At 42.7% G+C, this 27,845-nt stretch overlaps 1 protein-coding gene across 1 annotated transcript in view; it reads left to right on the plus strand.

Annotated features, from left to right (window-relative positions):
- EPHA5 (EPH receptor A5) overlaps positions 1–27,845 on the plus strand; it is a 180,906-nt gene that overhangs the window by 10,501 nt on the left and 142,560 nt on the right. The window contains exon 2 of the mRNA XM_009334131.1: positions 14,444–15,107. Within this exon, the coding sequence (XP_009332406.1) occupies positions 14,444–15,107 (664 nt within the window). The remainder of the gene's footprint in view (positions 1–14,443; positions 15,108–27,845) is intronic.

The raw sequence follows: 27,845 nt of genomic DNA on the forward strand, positions 1-27,845 counted from the left end.
AAGTTGAGGGCCATCAAAATAATTTCTGCTCTGTATGACGTCTGCTCAGCATTGCTTGCTCTTGGTTTAATCAACAGTAAAGGATCGCAAAAATATGGCCTTTGGTCTTCTGTTCATAAACCTTGGGGGTATTCAGTTTTGTTTTATTTTAGCTTTATTTTCTTCAAAAATTGGGAAGATTCACACTTGAGATCTGAGAGCTTTGCCTTGGTTTTGAACCTCCATACTGTTTGACTGGGCAGCTGTTGGAGCTCCTTGCAAGACATAATTTTAAGTGCTGTTACAAATTGAAGAGCATGCACTGACTGTTTTAGTTGATTGCAATGCAAATGTATAGTAAGCCTGTAAATTGTAGCCAGTGTTGTGATTACAAATCATTACAATAATGTGAGATTATTCAGTTTGTCACAAATCCTTCTAGACTACACAATTGAAGTTGTAACCACAAGTATAATCCTGTGAGATAAAGTCACTTCATTACACAATCTCCTTCTGGTTTACTGTTTGCTTTATTTTGATGCCAGATTGAATAACTGAATGTTAGTGTGTAGTTAACTTCAATGGCAGCATATCTGCTTTTTGTGTCGCTGCTAATTCTGGAGTTTTACAGCCTTAAAAATATGGATATTGATCAGTACAATAGTTGGGCAAAGCCCTGATGATTTCAGTTCTAGTGCTGGGAAAATCAACCTAAAAATGATTCAGTTTTAGAAAAGAATTGCTAGTTATGTCAATCACTACAGATGGCAGATGATCAGAAAATAAATGAGTTGCCGTCATTGATACGTGGTGTTAGGTGGTGGGGTAGGTGACTGCAAGCAGGTCAGTGCCTCCCTGCAAAAGCAGTGGCTGCAGTCGCTCTGCTGCAGAATTACAGCGAGGCAGAATACAGCTGCTGAACAGGAACAAAATGAATAGTTGACTTGGAAACGGATTTCAGATCAAATCAAACCTTTTTGCACAGTTTCAGATATCCATCTCCTTGTGTGGTGGTACTTGTCTTTTGCTGATGTTGGGTGTCACGACACTTCCAGTGCGAAGGAAACCACAGTGGGCTAAGGAGCGACTTGTGCCCGTTGGCCAGAGCCCAGTGACTCAGTGTGTCAGAGTAATTCTGATAAATACCCAGACTGAGATAATCAAAACCCGTCAGGGGATTTGGTTGTTGTCCTACTTATTAATTTTAATGATAACTGAATATCTGTACCGATTACACAGGCTGTAAGCTCAGCTTCCCAAGCCCTGTATATTAAATTTCAAAATGCTGCTTATTCAGAGTCTGGTATATTTAACTCAGAGGGGTGTCTCGATGTGGACAGGCTATACAGATAGGCAGGAGCTACTGTGTCCTTTGGAGCCGCAGTAACTAAGTCTGGCAGAGCCTGTTTCTCAGAGCTGTACAAGTGTATTGAACTGGCAAATGTCTTTAGCCCCTGGGGGATTTGGTTATGATGCTGCCTGTATAATGTTTGTAAAAGGCTTTTGCTGTGAAGGTGTTGGAAAGAAAGCAGGGAATCTTAAGCAGCCCTTGCTCGGTGTTCGCAAAGCTATTTTGTTTGATGCCACTAGCCCAGGGTAAACCTTTTGGACTGCCCTCTTCCCTGCCCCTTTTGAGCACAGCAGTACTCCTGAGGGTTTCTGCTAGCAGGGTTAGCTCCTCCAGTGCTAACCTGGGGTGTTTCCCCCAGCACTGCTGTTTGCAGAGGCTGACCTCGCTGAAGCTGGATGTGCAGGAGTCCCTGTGCATCTCTCCAGGTGCTGCAGAGGGTCTTTGGCAGAAGCCAGAATCTGTGTTGAGCTTTTTTGTATGAGAGGGGCTTTTCCCAGATGAATTCCCCCGTGCATCTGTCCCTGCTGGAAGACCACGTAGTGTCCCCATTGATCAAGGATAAAGCAAGCAACTGAGACCCAAAATGGGTGCTAATGCCTATAGGTGTCCTGTGTTTTCTTGAACTGGGAATGAGCCTAACTTAACAGTCTTGATTGTTGGCTTTAAAAAACAGACTGTCCCCTTCCTTTTTTCTAACCTTTGTTTGGTCTGTTCAAAAATAAAGCAGGAAAGAGAGAAAACAGAGTAAAAACATTTTTTCACACACAATTCTGTGACCAAAGCTATTACTTGGCAAATTTCCTTTCTTCTCTGCTCTGCACAGTTTTAAATCTGAGAACTGGTTTTCTCCCATATTACAGTAAATACGTAAGTAATCAAAATGATATTAAGGACGAAAGTTGGGCAACTCCCTGCTGTTCAAATATGTTAATTGCAAATCATTGACATTCTAGACATGCTGTTTCTTACTGAGTTATAGTTTCCTTGTTGGTGGAGTAAAGCAATCAATTGAAAAAAGGCCCAATATTATAGTATTTGCTAGTTCTCGTTATTTAAAAATAAGAGCAGATTTGTGAATGTGTGGGCTGAAAGTAATGGTGTTGTAGCTTCATAGGATTTAAGGCCAGTGGGGCTGTTAATGTTATGTACTTGAATCTCTGGTGGTTCGTACAGCGTAGAACTTTTCAGGGGTTCTTGCAGCAGGTCTGTAACCTTGATTTGACCTACAGTGCATCTTCTGGAGAGGGATTCCTTCTTTTTAGTCTTCCTCTTATGGTGAGTCCACCATATCCCTTTGTAGCTTGTGCCAACAGCAAGTTGTCCTTGTTACAAGGCAAACTAATCTTTCCAGCCTGAATTGGTCAAACTTCAGTTCTCAGTCAATGGATCTTGCTATGCCTCTTCTTGCTAACTTCACAGGTATATACTAGTCATCTTTCTCTCTTCCCCATACCCCATTTCAGGCAAATAGAGGCCACAAGCAAGTTAGCCTCATCCCAGCCTTCTCTTCAAATTTTTTTATAGATTTTTGTGCTGTAGAGTAGGTTTCTGATCTCTGGAGCTGCTGCGGACTTTCCTTTCTGGGATCTTTACAATTTGTCCTAGCTGAAGAGTTGCCATTTGAAATGAAAGTGGCTTTCTGGAAGTGGTCTTAGTAAAGTGTTGCATTATCTTTTTGTTTGCTCTGTAAGGCAAATGGATCACGAGGAGAAGAAAATCATCTTTGTGATGGAAGCCAGGTAGAAGTGAAGGGGGAATCTTAGTGGCCGCTCAGGTGGATACTGTGGCAGGGAGGAATTTGGGGTACAGTGCCAGATGTATCTATGACCTGAAACTGTGTGCTAGAGCTGTGCTGAAGCCTCTGCCATGAGTTGATCTGGGCTCTTGGTTATTTGCAAAGGGGAGTCCATGGGAGATGGATGTGCTACTACATGAGTGCATCACGTACATTGTTTCTGTTGGGAAGACAGGTTCCTGTTACAGGGGAAGATATAACCCTGCAGCCTCCTAAAGCCCTAGGAAAGGTAGGATTCAGTCCTGGCTCAGTATTCGCTTTAGTGCAAGTAAAGGCTTCACGCCTGCAAAGCATCTCAGGACTCTGCATCCCTGAGTGGAGGAGACTGCACTGAAATCACCGATGTGCTTGGATGGCCTGTCTCTGCTTCAGTCTACACAAATACGAAAATTCCCCTTTTGTGTGTATGAGTGGTAGAGTTCTTTAGGTCTGGTCCTATGTGACTCGCACCCAAGGCTAGGGGAAGCTACGGAGATGCAACAACAGGTTTTTGGGTCCTTCCCCTAAATGGCTTATTCCTTTACTTAGTATGAAATTTCTTTCACTGCTTACTGTTTTAAGTTTCTTTATGCACAATAATTTATGGATGAGAGCACACATTAGAAAGCTTTATGTATTATGCACTATGGGGGCAACTTTTCAACATCACAGTGCCATTTCTTCAGCTGTCTAACTTCCAGTGGGTATGTGTTTTGGGAAGAAGAATGATGTCAATTAACCACATAACCTGTAGAAGTGCTGTTTCCTATGCTAATTAGTTCTTCCTCTGAGAATTGTACTTTTAATTTATTTTTAAAAGTGCATTCATTCATCCTTTTCCTTTCAAACTTCAACACTGTGAAATATGCATCCAGTTTCACTGAAAGAGTCTGAAGCTGAAGAGACAAAGATTGAAAGGGGATTGATTTCATGGTTTAACTGCTAAATAATGATGAAACTGGGTTTGTAATTTCATGTTTGTGTGAAGTGGTCAATCAGTCCATTTTGTAGAGTGAGTGTAAGGCCTAGAATAAGGATGGATAAGTAATCATCTGTAGTTTCTGTGCTGAGTAGTGCCTTTCCTCCTGGGGACTCCTGAAGATTACTTAAAACTTTTTTTACCAGAAATTCAGGCCACAGACGAGGATTAGCAGCTTAGCAGTAAAATGTTGTTGCTGCAATTAGGTTGTGTTATGTCCATAAGCTGCACAAAACTGAGAGAAGCTTGCATTCAGTGATGGGCCTGCTGTGAAAGTCTCTTATATACGCAAGTCCAAGGAAGGTCCTTGCTTGTGGTTTTCTGACTGGCCCTGGGCTGCTTTCCTAGCCGTGGCATATTGATGTTCAGTTGGTTCTTTAGTGGTTGTCAGATGCTGGAAGAGAGCATGGAGTACCAGGAGGAGGTTGTAGGTGAGGAAAAATAGCCTATGAAGTATAGAACCTCTCCAGAAATTTATCTTTTCTGAGATGGTTAGGATATAGGACATCCATCATAAACAAATGAGCACATCCATATTTCTTCAATTCCAGCTTTAAAGAAACATCGAGGTCCAGGTTGCATCTCTGACAGATTTACATCCTTGTAATTCTGGTGCCATATTTAAATAGTAACATAAGCCTGATGTGGTGGGAATTAAATCCCATAGAATAAAAAGTAACTAGAAGTTGCATTATGTTGTGGAAATCAGCGTAACAAGCATCCACATGTATAATTTATTACCTATAGTGGGTAAGTACTTAACAACAGTCATAATAAACTCATTCTGTTCATTCATTTTTAGATCTTAGCATACTGATTCAGACCTTAACTGAAAGTGAATATACAATCAATGTGAGGCTTTTTATGCTGGTTTAATAACGTAGGCCTGCCGAGGATCTTTAATTAAATAATTATTCTTTGTTAAATCAGGATAGATTGCTTCACTATAAGGGTTGCAGGCAAGAACATGCAAAATCTGCCCTGAACTGATCATGTTTTAGCTGCTTACTGTAATCCTGCATAAGTGATAGTCTTTGTTGCGCAAAGCAGCAAAAGCAACCAAAAAGCCAGGAAAAAATTGTAGTCAGATATTAAAAATGTAATGCCTAATTCTGAGGTGATCAAAGAAAAGCATGCTAAGACCCAATTTGGTGGTGCTGTGAACAAAGTTATAGCTGTCTGACAAATGGGAAAAGTGGATTTTCTACAAGGTTCAGCTTCAACAGCTTGCTTTGTTTTTGGTGACAGTTGTAAGGTGCTCAGCATGTAGGGAATCAGAAAATCTGGGTTTTGGTTTTCTTACTGGTAACCTCATGTATTCAAGAGGTGGCAAATGGAGCTCTTAGGAGGAGGTGCAATAAATTGCTTGGTGTATGTACCTGCTGTGCATGCCAGTTCCCATAAGAGGGTCTGCACAGGCAGAGCAGCCTTCTCTAAATTATTCTGTCTGAGTGTATTTGAAATGCAAAAAATCTGTTTGGCGTGGGGGCTGCTGCTTGTAGCATCATACAAGGCTGACTTTGGATGGCCCCTGCTGCCGTGGCATGTCATTAATGCAGCTCACGGTGGCTGGACTGAGAGGACTTCAGTGTTTATTAGGGGAATATAATCATTTAAGCCTGAATAAGCTTCAAAGCTCTAATGTGGCTGTTTGGCCAACAGAAATGAGATGTAAATTTGTGCTGAATAGCCACTGATTACAGAAAGATGATTAATGCAAGATTTAAAATTGATTTATGGGTGCAGTTGTCAAGGCCTAAGCCATGAATGTAATATTATTTCTATGAAAAGCTTTGGGTAGATTAGAGACCAGGGAGCAGGGGCAAAATAATGCATTGGCTGGAGGCTCTGATGTGGTGTTTGGGCCACTTATAATCTAGTCAAATCTGGTATATGCCTGAGAGGTTACGCTTTGCCAGCGCAGCACATGGATAATTGTATCACTTTGCCTGAAATATTAGAAAACCGAGACATTTAATCTGTTGTATTTTCATTAAATGCACTTTTTGATCAAGTATTTTTTCTCTTTTACTGGAAATTCTTAAAAAATGTTTCTTCACTTTCAGGAAATTATAGATAGTTGATGACGTTGGTAAAGCTTAAGGACTTAGTTTAGTTTTTGCAAATTTTCACTGTTGTGGGCATTAAAAATAAGGCAAATGCTTTGTGTTATTCCAATTGTAGTAAACAGTTAGAAGTCCCAAATAAATTTTGATTTATTTAAATATTAAGACAACATTAAAGTAACAAGGAAAACTTCCTTTCTTGCCCCTTTTGAGAATTGTTCTGTGAACCTCTTGGTATCATCAGATGATGAGTAACATAATGTGAACAGTATTCCAAAAGCTTTGAAAACCCAAGCACTTGGTTATAAACCTAAAATGTATGTCATACTGTGAGTTCTTCTGAAAATCTGCCTCTGTCAGTCTTCCAGTGCTAAACTTTGGTGTAAACACTGTTATGGCATTTGTTAAATTGTTCTGCAATGAGTGTTACATTAAGCAGTGAAAAATGATTTAATGGTATTGTGTTTCTTCATTGCCTCTTTCATGCTCATCTCCTTCGTCATACCCTCAATTGCTGGACTGCAGTTTGAAATGGATGTTTTAATACGGATGTACAGAGAATTCAAACGTTAAAAAAAAAAAAAAGAAAATTGCGTGGGGGAAGGCGGGGTTTGCAAATAACACATCGCTTTGTGCTGGGAAGGGGTCAGAGCAGTCTCTGATTAGGCATGCTGGAGAGGGGATGATGCTCCTTTTCATTTGAGTTGCACTAACCTCCAGCTGGGTTCTCCTTCCATTTGGATTCTGGTCCTGACATTTTTCATTGATCATGCAAATGATCAAAGTCTGAGAAAAACTTCTCTCCCATTTTCATTTTTTTTCCGTTGCATCTTGGTGTGCAGCACTGAAAAGTCTAGGTGACTTTATTCTGATGTTTCTTCATTTTTCAACAGCTTGAATTGTGCAGGTCTCTGAACAGATAATATATTTCACCATAAGCATGTACTGCAAATAATTTTTAAGGTTTTAATTGCTCTGCTTTCTTACAGGCTTGCTTGGGTGGGACTTGGTTTAGCAAATTACTGCTTGTGTTTTGAGATGCTATCTCAGCTTTACAGAAATCTGCATTGTTTCTTGTCTTGTCAGTAGTGCAGAGCAATCCAGGAATTGTCAAAACTTTTGCGTTATATTACAGCAAGGGAGTTTTACTGAGAAGTCTCCTGCACAGCCTGCTGCAGAAATAGAAGGCGTGGCAGCAAAATTTTACATGCATGTTACAAATATAAAAGAATATTGAAGAATTGTTCAAGTAGCAAATTCAAATGTTTAAACAATAGGAGCTGATGATTATGAAGTTCTCCATGTAACTTCAAGTGACTTCTGATATGTCTTCACATCTAGCACTTCTTTGGAGGAGCAATCGTGCCTAGTCTTACAGTTTCGTCATGGTCTTTCCTATTTGGTGCTTTCTGTCAGCTCTGAGCAGTGTGACTGTGTGAGAACCTTACTTGGCATTACTTAGTGGAGGAAGTAGATTTCTAGCAGTCCTGATTGCACACAGGACTTTGAAAACTTGACCTGGATGGAATTAAAAAGATCCAAAACACTGTAAGATGTATCTACCCAGAGGCTTAAGTTTTCACTCGTAAAAATTCCATTTTTTTTTAAAGCTGCTGATGAGTTTTTCTGAGTATTGGAGTGTGCAGTTGGCAGCAATGGAGTTGGGATGGAGCATGCTGGTACTGTGAACATCACCCAACTCATTTCCAGTGTAGTTCTATTTTATAGTGGAGGTGAAACATTAATCATTCCCCCATCTTCACTAATTCCTCTCCTGCCCTCTGTCACAATGCAAAGCAGTACATAAAACCTTGGCATCGAGTGAAATTGAGCCTTGTTAAATCTTGATGCAGTGGTGAGTAGCCTTTAACACGGAGTAAGGCCCTTTTTCTCCTCTTAACGCCTTTGCTGCCCTCATGTTGAAAGAGGTCATTCAGAAGTATGTGTCTTGCTGTTCCTTTAACATTGCTGCAGTGAGAATTTGCTCTAAGTTTCTTTTTGAGGGGGGGCAGTAATGGAAGTGACTTTTTAAGTCAGCTTTCTGTTAGGCAAGTATCATGTGTGGGATAGCAGGGAATATGTGAGTGTTTGGTTGATATAGAGATGGAGAAAAAAGATCACTAGTCAGATGTGGCATGTCTCAAAAAGGTGCTTTAAACTTCTAGTTCATACCTCTTTGCAATTTACTTCCCCCACTTATGTTTTAGTTTATGAGAAATGATCCTTAGCTTCTGGCTGGGAAATCTCTTGTAATGAGTGAGGAAACTCACGTTTACTTCAGGTTATTAACTTCAGGATATTCTGAGGCAGTGTGTTAACCGGACTGTGCAGCTTAGTGACCAGAGTAGAGTGGCATTATAAAAAACAGCAGAAAACTGCAATCCAGTGGTAAAATGAGAAGTGTAGCCCAAAAGTTGTGGTAATCTTTTTTTTTTTTAATTTTCCTACTTGGACAAATTGAGGGGAACGTGCCAAACCACCAGAAAAATGTTAAGTTCCTTCTTTGGAAGCTCAGCTTTTAAAATTAATTTCATTAGACCAGATTTCTGCCTGAGTAGGGAGATTAATCAGATCCTCTCCATCCTCTGTCTGTTATCCATTATGTTTTTTGCTTGACTAGTAACTGCTGTCAGTAGGAATATATGTCTGTATATATACAATGTCTCGATTGTAAAATTGCCATCCAAATGAGGCTTGAGCCTTGGGTGGGGGGGAGTATCAGATGTATGGAATGGTAAGATCCTGGGTGGTTACAACTGCTTCTGGTATTTAAAGGTTTTAATAAACACTGGGATGAGTATTTTTTTGTATTGAACTCACTGCAGTTTCCTTTTGGCACTGGCTCCTCCCCTTAAAATGAGCTCCAAACCCCCCCAAAACAGGCTGAGGCTATGTAGGAATCTCTTCACCTTTTGCATTATAAAAGTTGATGTTGGTATTGGAAAAGAAAAGTTTGTCTGTACAAGTAGTAAGTTTTTTTTGTTGTTTTGGTAGCTGAAATTAAAAAAAAGTGTGGCTGAGGTTGAAAGAAATAGTTTGGGTTACTCTAGAACAGTTTTCATATTAATTTCTTTTTTTCCTGCCCTCTATTTTGTTCAAATTCAGGAAGAGATGGTAAACACATGGTTTGGGAGGCTGTCAAAATCACTGTTTTTCCCCTTTACTGATTTTTTTGTTCGTTTGTTTGTTTTTGCTCCCTCCCCTCCTTTCCTAACTTGATCCAAGTACATTAATTGCTTTGGTTTCCTGATTATTTTTATTTCAAATTTGTGATTTACTGGAAAAAGTAACGCGGCTGTGGTTGGTGTCCTTCCATTGTCTGGTTGGTGTAGGGCAGGAGGGGGGATGCTGCGGGGCTGTCCCAGTGAGCAAGCATCCTGCCCCAAAGCAGAATTTGAACTTTAAGCCTGAGTTGTCACACTGGCACAAATACTTAAAAATTGTTGCCTAAGAGCTCTGTTTAAAACAGGATCCAGTGACCTGGCAGTGGTGGAAGAGGTCTGGGCAAAGCCATTTTGCCTTCTGTTCTGTCTGGAGGTGGCACGTAGTGGGCACCGTTTATCCTGTAGATCTTGAGCTGCTTGCCATGTCTCTGCTTTGCTCCTGGCACTGCTCCTCCATCAGGAAGAGCAGACTTGCAAACTTGCAGCATTGTGTCAGGTTACTGCATTTTCCTTCTGCTCGAGAGTGGTTTGGATCATTGTTCCTTGCTGTGAGAGGGGGGGACCAGGCTTCCCAAGTGCTGGTCATATAGGTTATACATATACCTCTTGCCAATGCCAGCGTTCAAAACAGAACTGTTTTGCTCCTGCCAATCAGGAGGTCAGCATCACTTTAGAGGGGGCTACAAATAACGTGACTTTTGGGTGCTTTCTATTTTGTGTTCTTGTTCTTTGAGCAAGCAAAGCCCTTTTAATGAAGACTGAAACACCCCCAGCAAAACAAAGACTCTCCAGAGTCATATGGCTCCAGAGCTGAAAATCTGAGCAATGCCGTGCATTGCAGGGCATATTGATAAAACTGGCAATATTGGTGGCAGGCTTTGGAGTAGTTGAGTTTTGGGACTGGTGTGTCTGTAAGTGGTGTTTTACAACAGGCAAGATGGTGACACCGGCGGCCTTATTTTACGGCTAGCACAGCCCTGCAAAACCTTCTGCAGTGCAGAAAAAAAGATGCGTGCTGCTCTGCCTGGCTTTCACTAGAGATTTAGCCTTATGTGACCTCACTGAAGTCATTGAAACTGCACAGAGGAAAGCCTGCTTCTTATTTGCTCTAACTTTGTAATATGATAGCAGGTGGAAAGCTGGCAGGCATCTAAAAAAAAAAAAACAACCAACCCACGTTTTTGGGTTTTGTGATGTGAGGAAAGCAGCAAAAGGAAGGAAGGAGCAGGTTGTGAGATAAAGTTGAGTAGCGGGAGGGATCGTGTGTGTGGAAGCTGAGCTGGAGGCTATTGATTGGCAGCCAGGTCTTAACATCAGATGCATAAAAGGAAATCGAAGAGAATGCCCAAATATTACCAGGATGAAAGGCAGGATAAATAGCACAGAGCTGAATGCCGGGCTGGTCTGCCCTTCTGGAAGGGCGGCAGGTCTCCCCTTTTAATTTGGCATAGGGATTTCACAGCCCCATGCTGCGTTCTCCTCTGCACCAGTTTGTGCTCGTGCTGGGTTTGACAGCAGGATTTTGAGGTAAAATTACCCTCCTCTGTCTGTGGGCAAAGCGTGTGGAGTATCTCAGATGCTTCCACACATTCAAAGCCTGGGATCCGAGATCTGTGCCAGGCTTGCCTTTCTCCAAAAGAAAAAAAGGTGAAAATGCATAAATCCTTTTCCAATTTTACATCTTTGTGCCAGCAGATACCTGAATTAACATGCATATGTTGCAGAGCTCCATGTGGTGGGGTGGAAAATGAAATGGGAGAGGATGAGGCTTCTTGTACCAGGGAGCCTGTGAAATAGGTAGTGGGAACAGAGGCAGGTTGCACAGTCCTTGGAGGGAGAGAGTCCTGCTGGGAAGGTTCCAGGTAAGTCTTAGGAACCCCTTTGCTTAATGCTCTTAAGCTCCCTTTCCCTCTTAAGACTTGCTAGGATTTTGCGAAATGCCCAATTTCTCTTTCAGCATTGCTAGGATGTGTGGAATTAGGAAAGAGGCTTGAGATTTCCACAACACCTTTAGTGGCTGCTAAAGAGAATGAGTTACTGAAAACAGTAACAAAACCTCTCCTTACAGAAAACCCCCCAAAACCAAATAAACAAAAGCTCTGACATTTTCACCCCTGCTGTCAGTATTTGGTTTTGGGGCAGCAGCCTTTTGCTGTACTACAGTACCAAATTGTGGTCCTGGAATCCTGGAGATTAGAAGCAAGCCTGAACAGCAGGCAGCTGGTGAATGTGTTTTAAAATTGTCTGTTTAACCCAAGGCCCCTCCACTGAATGCTTTTTTAGCTCTTATATTTTTAGTTAGATGTGTGATATCTTTGGCCTTTCCATAGGCAGACAGCCTGCACGAATTGCACGCTTCCTATTGATGGAGCTGAGTGCAGTCTTGAGCTTCTGTTAACTCACCAGCAGTAGAGTACTAGAAATTTCTGTTTCAGAAATAGGTCTTCTATAAATGATTTAACATCAGGCCATTGAAATGCATTTGTGTTTTCCTTCTTAGGGCTATTAAAGATAAAGGCTATTAAAGTAGAGAAAACATTTAGCACCAAATTAATGGTTGCATTTTTGTTTTAATCCTGCAGATGGGGTTGATTTATATCTCAAAAATGTGCTGTGGAGAGGAATGATAATATTACACAATTTTTCAGTTGTACTTAATTTTTTTTATGCCAATATTTTCAGCTAGATGCTGTCTCTTTAATGTGGTGAGTTTTCTTTTTCATTAACCATAAGGCGCTGCATTTCATCCTCTAGTTTGTATTCCTTGCTGGTTGAAATACTTGTTTGAGGTCTATGGTGATTGGGAAGCTGGAACCAGGCAGAAGGTGCAGGGGCTCTTACCCTATCCCCTTCTCGGGGAGGGATGTAAAAGCAGAAAGGTGGCAGGCTGCCTGCAGTCTCTGGGGAGAGGCAGACCCTGCTGAAGAGAGAGAAATGGTGCACTCCTATATGCAGATAGGAGAGAAGAAGGTGGGATTACATGACAGAGCAGAGATTTTGCACAATAGTGGCTGCTCTGATAAAATCTGGTTGGCTTTCCCTTGAGGATTATACAGCGATAAGCAGCCTTAGCTCATTAGCACATCCCCTTCCTCTTGCTCTCTGATGATTGCTTTAGGTTTGATGGCAGGTGGTGATGGCAGGACTTGCTCTGATCTGGGTGTGGTGCTGGAAATGCAGCACATCCTGAAGACTGAGATGCTAGATCATGTGCCATTTCTTGCAGCTGAGATTACACTCTAGCTCAGTTGATGTATTTATGCTTGGACCTTCCTACTCATGGTGTTTAGTGCCCTCAGTGCATGAAAGCAACCATTAGAATCACTGGATTTAGTTTTTGAACAAATGAGCTTTCTTATACTTGCTCCCACTAACACAACTCCTGGAGCAGCAATGGAAATGAGCTTAATTTTGTAACTCTGGAGAGCATGATGGTTGGGTCTTTGAAAATTGATCTGGCAAGTGTTAAAAAAGTGAAGTGATGTTTTTCGATACACCTTCAAGTTAGGTCACTAATGATATTACTGCAACATCACAGTCGGTGCACCTGTCAGTTCTCTGAAAGAAATACACATTAGATGCTCTCTAAATGTTATACAGAGTTACACTGTGTACCTTGTAGCCATCCATACACATCCCCACTTGCTAAAGCTGGTCTGAGCAATTTCCAGCCCTCAAATGCTTTTTACCACCTCCTGCTGGAGGTTAACACTTCTCCATAGCTGCTGGTTGATGTGTGTGATTGTTTGAGTGATCCTCTGACCTTCAGCCAGAAAAAGTCATTAAGGTCTTTCCTGGGCTATATTGGGATGTTCTCACCTGTCCCTTGGGCTGATTCGGCAGGGACCTCTGCCTGGGTCAGGGGGAGTGGAGGGATACCATTCCGTTTCATCAAATGGAGAATTGCCACTATGATAAAAATAAGACTTCGCATTTATATAGTGTCATGTTAAACAAATCCACTTGGAAGCATATATGTACAGCATATTTAACACTTAAATGAACCACAGTAGTTGAAGAATGGTGCTTTTCTGCTTTTTAATTTCATGTATTTAAACCCACCCTATTTACTGGAATGTAGAGAAGCTAGCTGCAGATTTGTTCTATCTTCCATACTTTTCCTGTGTGTTTCTCAATGGCTCTACTCTTCGTAATTGTTAATTGCCTCTCCTCAAAGTTAGGCATGAATCCTGCAGAGATCTGCCTAGCTTTCACTGCGGGCATATCTCCAGCTAACTCTGGCACTACCAGGAAGGGCAAAGTGACAAGTACATGTTAATCACAGTAGGGTCATGGCCTGTTTAGAAATGAAAATACTGCTTAGCATGACAAAGATGTCCTCAGGTTATATTTCTCACTCGGAAGACTGGTGGTACATGTGAACTCTGCGCGTTGTGGCAGGCATGTCTTGCTGAAATTGCAGAAGTCCCCACTTTCACATCCCAGGTCAGGGAGGAGAGGAAATGCTTTTCTGCTGGTGGTATTTATAACTCATTTTGGACTGTAGCATCAGGTTATGTTTTCATGCCACTTGTTGCTGCCATTGGAAGTAATGTTCTCTTTGCATGAGCAGGAACTCCTCTGACTAGCACACCTAGGGAGAGCAAAGGCCCGTTATTTCATATATCACTCTGCTGATTTTCTGGCAGGCTGTTTGGTGGGGGAGGATAGCTTGGAGAAATGTGGTCATCCTCATTGTGTTGGGCAGTGACTTGCGGATGTGGTAGAAAGGAGCCTGGGGGAGCCAGGACAGACGGGCTGTAAATAGCTTTTTTTTTTTTTTCCCCTCCTATGTGGATGCACTGGAAAAGGCCAACTTGTGGCCCCATCTGCTTTTATTTCTCCCTAACAAAGTACTAGTGGACAAACCCAGCAGTATGTTTTCCCACTTCTGAAATGCCTGAAACAAAAGGTCTTAACTAGCATCCTTTTATATTTCTAAAGAGTCTTTTATCTGACTTTATCAGGAATGTATCAAGCCTTCAGTATGGAAAACTGCCATTTAAAAAATTTTTTCCTCCTAAAAGTCCTCCTGAACCTCTGAAGCCCAAGGTGCCCTTAGATGGGAAAGCTAAGATTTTGCGGGAGCTGTAACTTTTTAAAAAAGTAATATTTTTCTTTTTTATACAGTGGGAAGAAATTGGTGAGGTGGATGAAAACTATGCTCCGATACACACATACCAAGTATGCAAGGTAATGGAACAGAATCAGAACAACTGGCTTCTGACCAGCTGGATCTCTAATGAAGGGGCATCCCGCATCTTCATTGAGCTCAAATTCACCCTGAGGGACTGTAACAGCCTTCCAGGAGGACTTGGGACTTGCAAAGAGACTTTTAACATGTATTACTTCGAATCAGATGATGAAGATGGGAGGAACATCAAAGAAAACCAGTACATCAAGATTGATACCATCGCTGCTGATGAGAGCTTCACAGAGTTAGACCTCGGCGACAGAGTTATGAAGCTAAACACAGAGGTGAGAGATGTCGGGCCCCTAACGAAAAAGGGATTTTACCTCGCCTTCCAGGACGTGGGTGCCTGCATCGCCCTGGTCTCTGTGCGCGTGTACTATAAGAAATGCCCATCGGTGATCCGCAACCTGGCCCGCTTTCCTGACACCATCACGGGAGCGGATTCCTCACAGCTGCTAGAGGTGTCAGGCATCTGTGTCAACCACTCGGTGACTGACGAGGCGCCCAAGATGCACTGCAGTGCTGAGGGGGAATGGCTGGTGCCCATCGGGAAGTGCTTGTGCAAGGCAGGGTATGAGGAGAAGAACAATACCTGCCAAGGTAAGGGTCTGCAGGGAGGGTGCTGTGCTGAGGCTGCCGAGGTGATGTGCGGTCTTGGCTTTCTTCTCTTCCGTGTCCTTCATGCCTGGTTGAGTTGACAATGGTGGGTCAGGTTCTCACTTCCACTGAGGTCCTTTGAATGACCGTGACAGCGTGAAGAGAGAGGCCTTGGCTGGATGTAGTGGGACTTGACACCTATGTACAGGTCCTTCCGGTGCTTACAGGGCTGTGGACAAGGAGAATCTGGCATGCCACTATTACCTTTGGAGCACTGTACTGTTGGGTCCATGAGGCGATTGCAATCTTATCTGTTATTTAAAGCTTTACGTTGTTTTTCCTCAATATCGGGGTTTCCTTACGAATTTTAGAAGCTTGATTTCTTTTTTCTGGACTGTACCAGGGAAAGTTTGAAGTTAATCTCCCTATGCAAAATGTGTTTTGTTTTTGTATTTAAAGGAGTATGTTTTTCTCTCTTTATCACTCTATGGGGGCGGGGGGGGGTTTAATTTGATGTGGTGTGAGCCGATTGATTTTTCCTCTGGTAAATAGCTTAATACAAAGCTGCTCAGCTGCTCAGAGTTAAACTTAAAGCCCACTGATAAAAATGCTTCCATATGTTTTCACACAAGTAGCTGGCTGAGGTTCCCGAGTTGCTGGTCAGCATAGGTCTCCTCAATCATCAGGGGCCTTATGCAAGAGATCTAAGGTATCTGAAGCTCAAGACCTAAAAAAGAATACTTTTGAAGAAGTGCAACATACTCTTAAGAGTCTATAATCTCATTTTATGGTTTGCTGTATTACATACTTGTTTACAAAATTGCCCTTCGATTGTAAATATATAACAGGTAGCTTAAAACCTATTTGGACATAAAAGAGAAGGGGAAAGAAAAGAAGATTTCAATGCTGTTTGCTTTTTGCAAAATTATTATATGTTGGTCATCACCCCCATCTTAATTGCCTTGTACTTGCAGCCACTCAGTAATAGATAACCTGTGGGGAAAGCAGAGGGATTCTGCTCCAACCAAAGGCAGTATTGCATTTTCTTTTCACCTTGCTCCAGAGACTTGTTACTGGTGTTTGTAATGTTGGTGCGAAGGATAGATCAGTGCATATCCAAAGCAAACTGTGGCCTTGATCCTTTAGTCCTTGGTCACACACTGTGCCCATGAAGATTACATAGTTCAAGTCTCTTTAAGGGTTGACTTGGAGAGAAAATGTAGGTATGCTTGTTTTTGGAGAAGCCTCTAGTAAACAGCATGTGGAGTGTGCTTTTTGACCAGAATAGTCTCCTTTTTCTGCACATGTAGTCAATACAGCAAAATCTGACTTGGTTTTGCTTTTACTGTGCCAATAAAGATACTTCTGTTTAGGAGGGAAAAAGCATCGGACTTGATGTTTGATATTGCACAAGGGGAGCTAAGATCAACATTAGCCCAAGCAGAGGAAAGCTAGACTGTCACAGATGAGGGGTGACATGGATCAGATAGATCAGCAAGGATCTGCTTCATTATGGCTAAAAATACCGTGTCCCAAAATAACGTGCACTGCTTGGGTGCTATGTCTAGACACTGACTTCAGTCACCTGTAGGAATTTTTGGAGGAAAGGGGTACATCCATTAGTCACCTTTCAAATCCTGCCCTCCCACACTGCATGAGTGGCGTGGGATATCTCAAAGCACTCAAAGAGCTCAAAAACAAACAAAAACCAAAACACCAAAAAAACCTAAACCAAAATACTGACTGGTTTAAACTAGAAACCTGAGACTATCTTTGAAGAGCCTACTGTGCCTGTAGAGCCGTTGGTAGTGCTGAGATAGCAATCTGGGGTGTGCTTTCAGAAGACCTTAATGATTTGAGGTTCTGCTTTCCACTTTGGAGTGTGGGTTGTTTTTTTAAATTTATTTTTCTTAGTCAGTTGAGAGGACAGTGTCCGGCCCCGCAATTTATGACAGTTGGGTAGGACTGTGATCATAGTTTGGAAGTGTAAAGATGCTTTCTGGTGATGTACCCTTGCCCTTCTGTCATAAGGCATACCCACATAAACTACTCTTACGCTTTACCTACAGTCTGCACCCTCGGCAGGAGTTTATCACTTTAATTGCTCTAGATCTGTTAAAGCCCATAATTCTAATTTGTAGGGAAGCCCTAAATTCCATCAGCAAATCAATGGGATGTTGTGCTCCGAGTGCCTACGGCAAAGTCTGTTTGAGGGCCCCGTTTGGATGTCCTGTGTTTAACCCAGGTCATCGTGCCAAGCGTTTCCTGCTGGTTGGCTCAGAGATGCTCAGTCGATAGGAGACATTCAGCCTTAGGCCATTCAGGAGGTCTGCATTCAGTGTGTATGGAGTTCATGCTGATATCCTGTGTGAGTAAAATGCTTTCTGGTTTGGATATTGTTCTATTCACAAGGATGAGATTTTTTTCTAGGTCAGTAAAGTTAAACTTTGTAGCCCATAAGCAGAAAAGTAACACCAAGACAGGTCCTTTGCAGTTGTAGATGCCTTCTGTTTTTTTTTTTTCACAGCCTGACTGGTGTTTAGGAAATGCATTCCATGCTCCTGGGTGACACAATGATGGCCTTGGCACTCTGCGGTGTAGCTTTGACAAACACCTAAATAACTTCTGACCTTTGGTTTGTAAATCACTTAGGTGCATCTTGCGAGTGGTTTCCCTGCTTGCTTTCACTTAGGCATAAGCAGGTTATTAGTGACCATGCTTTGGGAAACATTTTCAACCCAGAAGAGCCTTGCTTTGTTTATTAAAATTTTTCCTGCAAAGATGACATTTTCCAAGCTCTGGTGTCATGTCTGGACAGAGCAGACTACACTCTCTTATTAGAGGTGGTGTAAATCCCAGCCACCCTCACAAACATATGGGAACTATTGAAATCCCTTCTGCCTACAAATCATTAATTGGCAACGATGTTCTGAATTCATCATCTTGTCAGCAGGGTTCCTGTTTGAAGAAGGCACTGATGGTAACAGCTGAGCAATTTCTCTTGCTGGGGACACTGAGGTTGTAAATATGACATGGTCTAATCTCCTTATATAATGTGCTTGCTCTCTCAATTAATATAGGCAGCTAGGTAGTAGTTACTGTAAAGAACCCAAACTACTTGGATTTTTACATCTCCTTTGGCAACATGGCCCATTTATCAGCAACTGCTATGGGACAGCTAGAAGTAAATTGTGACTGTTTTGGGACATATTTATAAAGGACCAGTGCTAAGGTTCATTATTCACAAGAATAAATTGCTGTACTAGTTAATAAGAGAAATGAAAGCAGTTGCTTTGTGAATTTCTATGCTGGTTTCCAGGGTGGTGATTTGGTGCCACTAAAGGACTGATAGTTATTGGCTTTGCCTTGGTTCAGCTGGTGCTGTCTGAACGGGTCCTTGAGGAGATGTGCCTGAGCACTTTCACTAGCTGGAAAATGCCCAGTTTCAAGTCTGTTTGGCCAATTTCAAGTCTCCTAATGGTGGTCTCCTCCTCAGTAGACAGTGCTCAACCAAAGTTGAGGGCCAGATCTTAAAATGCTGTAAAACTTGATGTAGCACCACTGAAGTCTTTTACCCATTTAGGGGTTTGGCCAAACAATTTCTTACCTGCCCCAGTCTATGCTTTCCTTCTTCCTCCATTGGAATCACAAATTAATTAAATGTTTGAGTAAATAAAAAAGAAAAACGGCACTGAATGAGAGCCAAGCTGAAAAGGCGAGTAATGAGTTCAGGGGGTCGCGAGGCTCTCCTTTCGAAGAATTGGTGCATGCTGCCACTTGAAGAGACATCAAAGGTACAGCTGGTTTTAGCCAGCTACAAGGTATGGACAAGATTAGAGATGTTAGAGGTGGACAAAATAATGGAGGAAACCTCAGTGAAATCTTTCTTCACCCTTGCCTTCTTCTGAGGAAGAACTTTGAGGGCTGGAGGGAGGATGGGTTGGGGTATGGTTTTCTGGTTTTAGAAAGGAATTGCTGCCAGAGGAAATACTTGGATTTTTTTTTTTTTTTTTAAAACAACTCTAGAATGTTCAAGCTCTTCTGCTGTCTTAAATATTGATGTTTGTTTGATTATTCTTCCCTTAATCAACTTTGAACATACCTCAATGCATTTACAAAACAATATTTATTTTTGCTGATTGTTCATTACTTGTGTTGCGATTCAGCTGAGCTCTTGCAAAGAGAAATGAGAACTTCTTACAGAAAACAAAGGCTGCAGAAAAACCTCACGTTCGCAGGTCTTTTATTCTGGATGTAATTAAAACTAATTGACATAGGTAGCTAGCTTAAGTAGATCAGAAGTTTACCTGCCGAATCAGTTCTCCGGTGATTTTGTTGCTGGCTGATTGGGGGCGAAGCAGAATTACTCATCTTCCTCTGAGAGCAGTGCAATCAGTGCAGATGTTTGAAGGCACTTTGCCAGAGTGGTGATTGCCCCCCTGTTGATCAGCTATTGGAAGGATATTCTGAGTCAATTGTTTTTTTTTCAGCTGTGCAGGAGGAGGCAGGCAGAGGTAGTGACCCTCCGCTGGTGGGTAGCAGAAGGCACCCTGCTGGAGTGGTTGAGTTGCCTCCTAACCCTCCAGGGATGGGAGGCAACTGAGGCTTGCAAAGGCGGTGATGGCACTCTTGATGACTATTGTTTCTGTGTCTGCACAGCAGCCTGACTTGTGAGTGAAACACATAGCTGATACCACAATTAAAAAAAAAAACTGTATTTTTAACAAATTCACTGTGTGTGGTTTCCTCAGGTGATGCAGTGCTGCAGCTCAGCTGTTGCCTTCCCTGTCCCCTTATATCTAGGAAATGGAAATGTGCTGCTGCATAGGTAACCTTATATTGGAGCTTGGGCTTTTGCTCCAAAGTAGCCAGCGTTTCTGGTTTTGCATCTGATGTAGGTGCAGGAGGGGGGCAACTTTTCTTCAACCCCCTCCACGACTTCCTTGCGTGCCACTCCACCTGAGTGGAGTTGGCTGAATTCTCGATCTCAACTCCGTGTTATGGATGCTAGAAAGACAGTGTACTGCTAAATCCTGCCTGTCTTCTGGGAGACTTCCCAGCTGGGACTCAAGTGAATAAGGCAAGTGTGCTTTTACCCTTGTGGTGGAGTGGAAAGCAAGCAAAGTCCAGGGATAAAAAAAAAAAATCTTTTTAATTTTTCTACTGGGAGGTGATTACATGGCAAGAAAAACATTGATGGAAATATTAAGTATATGGAGAATACTGAATTTGGAAATACAGTTGCCCTTCCAGGGAGTTCTTTGCCCATCATTCATACTTCTTGTGCATTTTTCTGATTAAAACCAAATTGGCTGGGAGTATAGCATGGTAGGTGTTTATATAATTACGAGCTGAAGTGCCTAGCTAATTTTAATTAGGCACAAAACCTACCAGTGTCAGAATAGCTAGATTTTTGGCCATGCAGTGTGTATTATGTTTTCAAATGTAAAGAAAATCACTTGAATGCTACATTTCAGCAAAAGGCAGTTGTCACTGGAGGGGGAATGGGTTTTATTCTGTAGAGAGGTGTGTGCATGTATATTTAAGTGTTTTGTTCTACAGCTGAAATAATTAACAAGAGCAGGGAAACGTTTTCCACAGATCAAAACTGTGTTGCAACAGGATTGATTAAATATTACTCTCTCCTTTGTTTTATTTTGCATGTGTATTTGCTTTCATTATAGGAGGCATGGTATCCGTTTATGCACAATATATCATGCTTTGCTAATGAGTTGTAACCTTCTGTACTACCTTGTATGCTTGTAACCCTGATGACTCTGAAGATCTTACCTTATTCTGCAGCGATGCTTTTAGGCCATTACTTTGACCGACTTAACCTTACTGTTCCTTAGAGCGTGGCTGCTGTGCAGTCACCTTCCAGAAGGACAGTTAAGGAGTACTTTATCCCCCCCACAAAGTATAGATTGAGCAGTGCAAATAAAATAAGGTTTGGAAATAGCTCCAAAAGTGTAAACTGTGAAGGCCATGCTTGCTTCTTAGCCGTAAGATATTTTGGGGCAGATCTTAGGGTATGCTTTTTAGTCCGGTCCTAGATAACTGATGTTTACTTGAATACTGACTTTGGTTTTAGCATTCTTGAATATAGGGTATCCACTGGTAGCTTAGGGAATTTCTTAAATTATGGGATGGGAGAGGTGTTGCAGGAGAAAAGGAGCGTTAGCCATGATGCCGTTAGGTTCCTTTGATTGCCACCTTTGACTTTGAATTGCTTGGAAACAGCTTGCTTATTAATTGTGGCTTTTAGAAACGATTAAGGACTCTGAAGAAATACTAAGGATAAAGTACATGAATGCTGGTTGGCAATGCAGTGAATTTAATTGCCTTGATTTAAGATAATGACTGTCCCCAGCTGCCCACTCTGTCCCATTGCTGGAAGCTGCTGCTGGCCCTGCAGAAGTGGATAGTCTGCCCATAAGCTGATGTGACCAATGGAGGGCTTGTCTTGATGCCCTGGGCTGGGGGCAAATAAGATGTGGGCACTATCCCTGGATGGTGATCTTTAGCAGAAGGGTGGCTGCAACCTCTGGAACTGCCAAGGGTCTGCCAGAGCTCGTTTGTTAGAACCTTCATTCCACCTAATTTATATGGGGTATTAAAATGAAGTTGTACTATTGTGTTTTCTTCATAATTCAGGTTTTCAGTTTTGTGTTTCTCATTTAGAAACACTTAGCAGTAGTTAATGATGTGTTGACATTTCAATAATAAGCTTTTCTCTCTGCATACTTTACATCTTGACCATTTTAACTTGCTTTGGATTAACACTGAGGTTGAAATCCAGGCTCCACAGAAGGAGGCTGCAATTGTGCTTTGTGTGAACAGATTCACAGCTTACTTTTTATTTCATTTCTTTAGCTGGATAAACTTGTATCCCGTATAAGGTAAGTGTTCAGTAGACTGCAATAAGAGCAAAGAGACAGCAACACAGATGTCTGCAGAAAGAGGTGAATCTGCTCTTCATGTAAAAGAGATGCCCATTCATTTTGCAGTAATTTTGCTCATTTTCTATCACTGAAGAAGTTAATCTGGTATAGACCCGATGGTATCCACGAATAACACATGGTTAGGGTTGTATTGAGCATGATACTGCTGTGCTTCCATTTTTTATTTCCCTCAGGGTGGCTATGAGGTTGTTAATACTGGAACGAACTTGAAGAGCAAGTCTAGGTGTTATATAAACCCCAAACTGTATACCCAAAACAGATTAAATTAAAAAAAAAAAGGCAAAAGAGTTAAAGCCAGGCTTGTGGATGTCCCTTATTACTTTCATATACCTGTCTTATCTTTATAAATGTATGGCCTTAAAACAGCTAAAGTTTGAAGAATTGGGATTTAAGATGACAACTTTCTTCTTACTGTAAAAGACAGTCAATCAAGTTAAGGCCAAGGAGATCCCCTCCTTCCCCCGAAAATCCAAGCTGTAAGAGCTGCAGCTCAGTGGCATTATCAGGACAAATCCACTGGTTGGGGGGGTGAAACAAGGCTGTCCCTGCCTGCATGCCTCCCTGCACTGCCCGAGGTTATGTTCCTGGCAGCAGGGTGGGTGGGAGAGAGGATATGCATCAGCAGAGCGTCTTCATCTGCATCTTCAGCCTGGCATCCTTGCACAGCCCACTGTGGTGGTGATGGTGGTGGTGGTCTCAGCTCCCGTGGCAGGTTTGCCTGGCCAGCATGGAACAGGGAGGCAGTGCTGGCTTGGGAAGTGACTCATTCTTGTGGTGAGACTTGGTGGTGTATCCTGAGTCAAGTCCTCATGGTAGGCTTTGAGTGGCTTGTGAGTAGTTTTGCTGCCACTTCAGACATGACTGTTTCAGAGGAAAGAAATAGTTAATACAGGCTATTAAAAACATTCCCAGGTCATACAAAGGGCTTTTCTCTGTTGGATCTTGAAGGATCTACTTTATGAAGGAGGTCAGAGTCACTATTCCCCATTTAACAAATGACAGTCTTGGGCCAGGGGCTGAGTTGTTTGGTGCCAGCCACAGGCTAGAGCCTGAACCAGGGCTCTGGGTGTCAGTGCTGTACTTGATCCCATGTGCTCTTTTTATGGTCTTAGACTAACCTAAAACCCTTGTAAGATCATTCATCTCCAGGTGGATTTATTGGGAAGTAACAACAAACTTACTATTCCTCTAGAGCTGGAATTTTGAACAGAAGTTGTCTTTGCAAAAGGCTTGCTTTTGTACCTGAACTAGACACTTTTTTAAAAAAAAAAAAAGGCAACAAATGTTTGGCCTGGAGGTACATTTTCTGAGCAGGACTTTCACGTCAATTGGAGCCTCTGCCTAGTGTGGAAGCTGTGCCGAGGAGTTAATCTCTGTCCAAAGGTCCCTTTCGCTGCCAAAGTCTCAGCGTTATCGAGTACCAGACCCTTTGCATGTAGATAAAAAAGCATCCCAGGCCCAGCAGACTCTCCAGTCCCTTTGCACATGTGTGACTAGTGTTATTTGAATAAAGTGAGCCTGCCTAGGGAGCCAACATGATCTTTATTGAACTCCGGGGTCACGGTTACCACCCACCGAGTGAAATGGCTGCCTCCTGCGCGGTCATAAGGGTTGCTCTGCTAAGGTACTAATTCCCCAAATTATGCGTTAGAGGTCTTACACTGAGTCGGACAGTCAGTCATCCCACTGCAGTGGTGACAGGTCACAGTATTGCCTTCGAAAGCTGCCTGGAAAGGAAGCTCTGTAATTACTGCAGAGCCAAAGGAAAAGCTGCTCCCTATGAGCGTGGGGAATGTGCTAATTTGGTATTCGGCGGAAGCAGCCTGTGGGTTGCAGCTTCCCAGCTCCGAGCTGCTTTGCAGATAGCCTGCAACCCAGGCAGTGACAGATCCAGGACTGTGGACTTCATCACTGCCAGTGCTCTGTGCAGGTTCAAGAAGCACCAGCGATGATGGGATCTTGGGACGGGAGCCAGCGTTTTAGTATAAATCCAAGGCAATTGGGCATGTTAATTACTGGAAGAAATCCACAGCAGGGAGGGAAGGGTTCAGGATGATGGGGAGGTGCCATGGTTAATTGCCAAGGTCCATGGATGCCCTGTGCTGGTGGGATTTCCTGCATTGCAATGGTTGTCTTGCAGCAGATTGAATATTATCTCTCCAGGAAGAAACCTCTAGAGCAAAGTGTCTGCAGAGGGAATTTGAGGTAAAAATGGCTAAAGGCTCACAGAGTACTGTGGCAAAACCAGTCATGGGACCCTCCAGTAACAAGTCAGATGTTGCTCATGTTGCATGCTTTTGCATGCATATGAGTGTGCTGGTAAGGGGTAAGCGTACAGATGGGATTTCACTCTTCCTGTCCTACCTGGTTTTGGGGCTGCTTTTTGCCCGAGCACTTGATGCTCTTTCAGTACCAGAGCAGATGATCAGCAAGAGACGACTCCTAGAAGTGACATGCATGGAAATGGCTACAAACCTCTGCAGAAAAAGGCAGGCGTCTGTCTTGCAAAATAATCTTTCCCACTCTGCCTGCCCGAAGTCCTCAGTCAGGCTCAGATAAAAGCTTTTCTCCCCTTCCTGTGCACAAGTCTGGCCCATAGGCTGGTCCGTATTATTTATTTATTTGTAAAGTCTTTTTTTTTTTTAGAAGAGCTTTTACATTATTTTTCTTTGCTCTCACAGTTCAAGCATGATTTAATATGTCAAAACTAGTTTGCCTAGCTGTCTTTGATTGTCTTGCATACTTCCACTAAAACAGGGCAGTCATCCTTCCAGGCATGCTGCTGCCCAGACAAATGAAGTGTCATGGCAGCTAGGACCTGCTCTCGTGTTGTCACAGCAGTAGCATCCTCCGACAAAGCTGGCAGCGGGGAATTTAGATGGGGGTAATGCCTACAGACATGGCTTGAGTCAGAGCAGTGCAGGCCCACACAGGCAGGTGCAGAGACAAGCTTATGTGCGAGACACTTAATTGATCATTCATGTGCAAAGGCATTTCGGTCCACATTGAGAGTTTAGCTAGTACCAGAGAGAGAAAGAAACTGTCTTGTTGGTGTCTGCGCTGGCAAGCCTGGCAGAAATAGCATTTGGAGTCCTTGCTGCAGCATAGTGCTGCCAGACTAATATATCTGGGTGCAGGTTTCCTGGCAGAAGTGAGTTGCAGTGTGATCTTGTGATTTCTGTAGTCGGTGGGGATTTTATCATTGATTTTGGTGGGAGATGATAATCCTTCATAACATATTCTTAACATCTAAATGATTTCCTGGCCTAGATCTTTGTTAAATGTTGCACTGACTGCCAGCAGAGCACAGCCTATAGGATAGAAATTCAGTTCATAGTAATTGATGTAACTCAGATCGGACCTATTTCTCAGGAAATGGTCTGATCCTCATCTCCTCCAAACCTCCCAAATATCAGAGAGTTTCTGGCTCTGTGTGGTTGTCTTTTTCTCATCTCATGCAGGGGGACCCAGGCTAAAGTTCATCCATGTGTTTCTGCACTGTGCTCTAATGAAAAGAGTAGGGAAGAAGTTTTGAGTCACTCTTCACTCTTATTACAGTTTAAGATGGCATGTCAGCCCTTCAAGCCTGCTTGCAGGACTTGGTGCATCATAGGAAGCCTTCTATAAGCTGCTGCTGCAGTGCTGTGTGCTCAACTGACTCTTGCTCTGTACTTGGCATCCTCATCGTTGATGTCTTTGGGCTCTCAGCTCTTGGATGCATCAGTAACACAATGCTCAGCAGTTAGGTCAGACATCTCGGTGCTTTTTTGCTAGTGTGCTATGTGGAGTTTTCACTCTCTGGTGTGTGGGATGGCTGCCAGCTGGAAATCTGGTGCTTGGGGACAAGTGAAATAATTGTATGTGTCTATTACTGACTGAGCTCTGAGTGTGGCAAATGGCATTGACAAGAGCTGTGTCATCCTGATGGTGAAGGTGGCAAGTCATGCACTGGCTCTGAAATGTGGTGTGTTAAGTGCACTGGTAGATGGGGGCACAGTGCCCCCTGCCAGACCCTGCCCTTTCAAAATATTGTAGGGTACTGTTTGGTTTGGTGGCCTCCCAGCAATTCCTAGGCAGAAGGGTGCTTGGAAAGAGCCAAAAAGTCTGCTTTTTTTTCCTTTTTTTTTTTTCTCCAAGATAAGACTATGCTGGATCAGACCTTGGTATATAAAGCAGTTGGCCAGTGTTATCTGAAAGCTTGGTCCCATGGCTGTGTAAACTTACAGTTAAACGAATGCTCTTACAAAAGGTATTTATCAAGATGCCTGTGCATGATGCCTTCTGTGTCTTTGGTCATGCCTGTACATGCCAGTAGTTTGCTGCACTTTGCATGCTGTGCACATGACTAAGAACACAGTGCTTCTAATGTGGCATGTGTGTTTAGTACCATGTGTAGCTTTGGGCTAACAGGAAAAAGAGTATTTTTACAAGAAAAGCAAGACCAGCCCAAACTAGAGTCAGTGTTTTCAGGTAGAGGCATTTGCTTTTAAGTTGGAGGCATAAAAGCATTAGCTTAAAGTTCCAGTGTTCATTTTCAGTGAGCTTGTTGTAAGCATTTTGCCACTCTGATCGGGGAGAAACCGAGGCTGTGCAACAGTCGTGCTGCAGTTACGTCCGTAGGACATCTGAGTCTGTAGAGGCATTGTGGGATTTAGTTGGAGGCACGTTGTCACTGCCCGCATGCTGCTGGCAGATGGGTGAGGGCCTGTGGAAAGCCAAGCTAGACCATTTCTGGTTATGGAGTCCCCTTCTGTGTTTTGCATTGTATATGTGCATGCAAACAGCATGGGCTGTGAATACAGATAAACAAAAATATTCTTTCGGAAAGTTTGAGCAAAGGCTTCTGGTTTAACAAATTCAAATTTTACATGTTCCAAAGACTGATTTCCAGATGCCATTGGGAAAAGTGTCGGGCCACATTCAAATTAGCCTTATTGTTCCATAATATCTTACTGGAGTACAAGGTTAATTAGTACCATAGGCAATATGCATTATTCATCACAGCAATCAGGCTTTTCTTCTGTTGGGCTGTTGTATGCTGCAAATGGTTTCCCTTCCAATAACAAATCCTTAATATATTATTTTCATATTTAATCCTGCCAAATCATATTTGTGATATATAAATTATGTGGGCGCTCTGATGCTGATGGAAAACATTTCAGGTGTCAAAAGGGCTATGATTTTAATGTTTAACTCCTGGCTTGCTTGGGTATAGAGCTCCAGGACCATGGGAGATACAAGGTGATTTTATTAACGCCCATCTTCAATCTGACCCAAACTAGGGATAGCACTAGTGATGTCAGTAGTGCTGTGTTTTACATGAGTAGTGTTTTCAATGCTAATTAACAGCAGTATCTCATCGCAGGTGTGAAGTGCTGAAGTTGCGTTGCTGCTATGGCACTGTGGCTGCTTGCAACATCCCAGCACAGATCTTAAGCATCTCCATTCCTACCCTGAAGGTTGCGGCTGGGGAAGGCTCTTTCTAGTAGGGCTCCTTCAAGCACAAGGGCTAAATATGAGGTGCCCTTAGCTACCTCCCAGTGCCAGGGTCCCTGCCCTGCTCCAGGGTCCTGTGCAGGATGCAGCTGGGAACAGGGGAGATGCTGTCTGACTGGTTTGCATAAGGTCTAGTGAGCAGTGGCTTTCACTTGCAAAGGCTGTTTGTGGTGCATAGGGCTTGGCCTTTCTTTCTCAGTTCAAGAAACCAGCACTACCTTGTCCTCAGCTGGTAATAAGTCTACTAGGGAAGAGTCATGTAGGAGGAATTACACAGTGCTGT

The sequence above is a fragment of the Pygoscelis adeliae genome, unplaced genomic scaffold (assembly GCF_000699105.1).
Source record: "Pygoscelis adeliae isolate BGI_AS28 unplaced genomic scaffold, ASM69910v1 Scaffold521, whole genome shotgun sequence".
In the NCBI taxonomy this organism is placed as follows: domain Eukaryota; kingdom Metazoa; phylum Chordata; class Aves; order Sphenisciformes; family Spheniscidae; genus Pygoscelis; species Pygoscelis adeliae.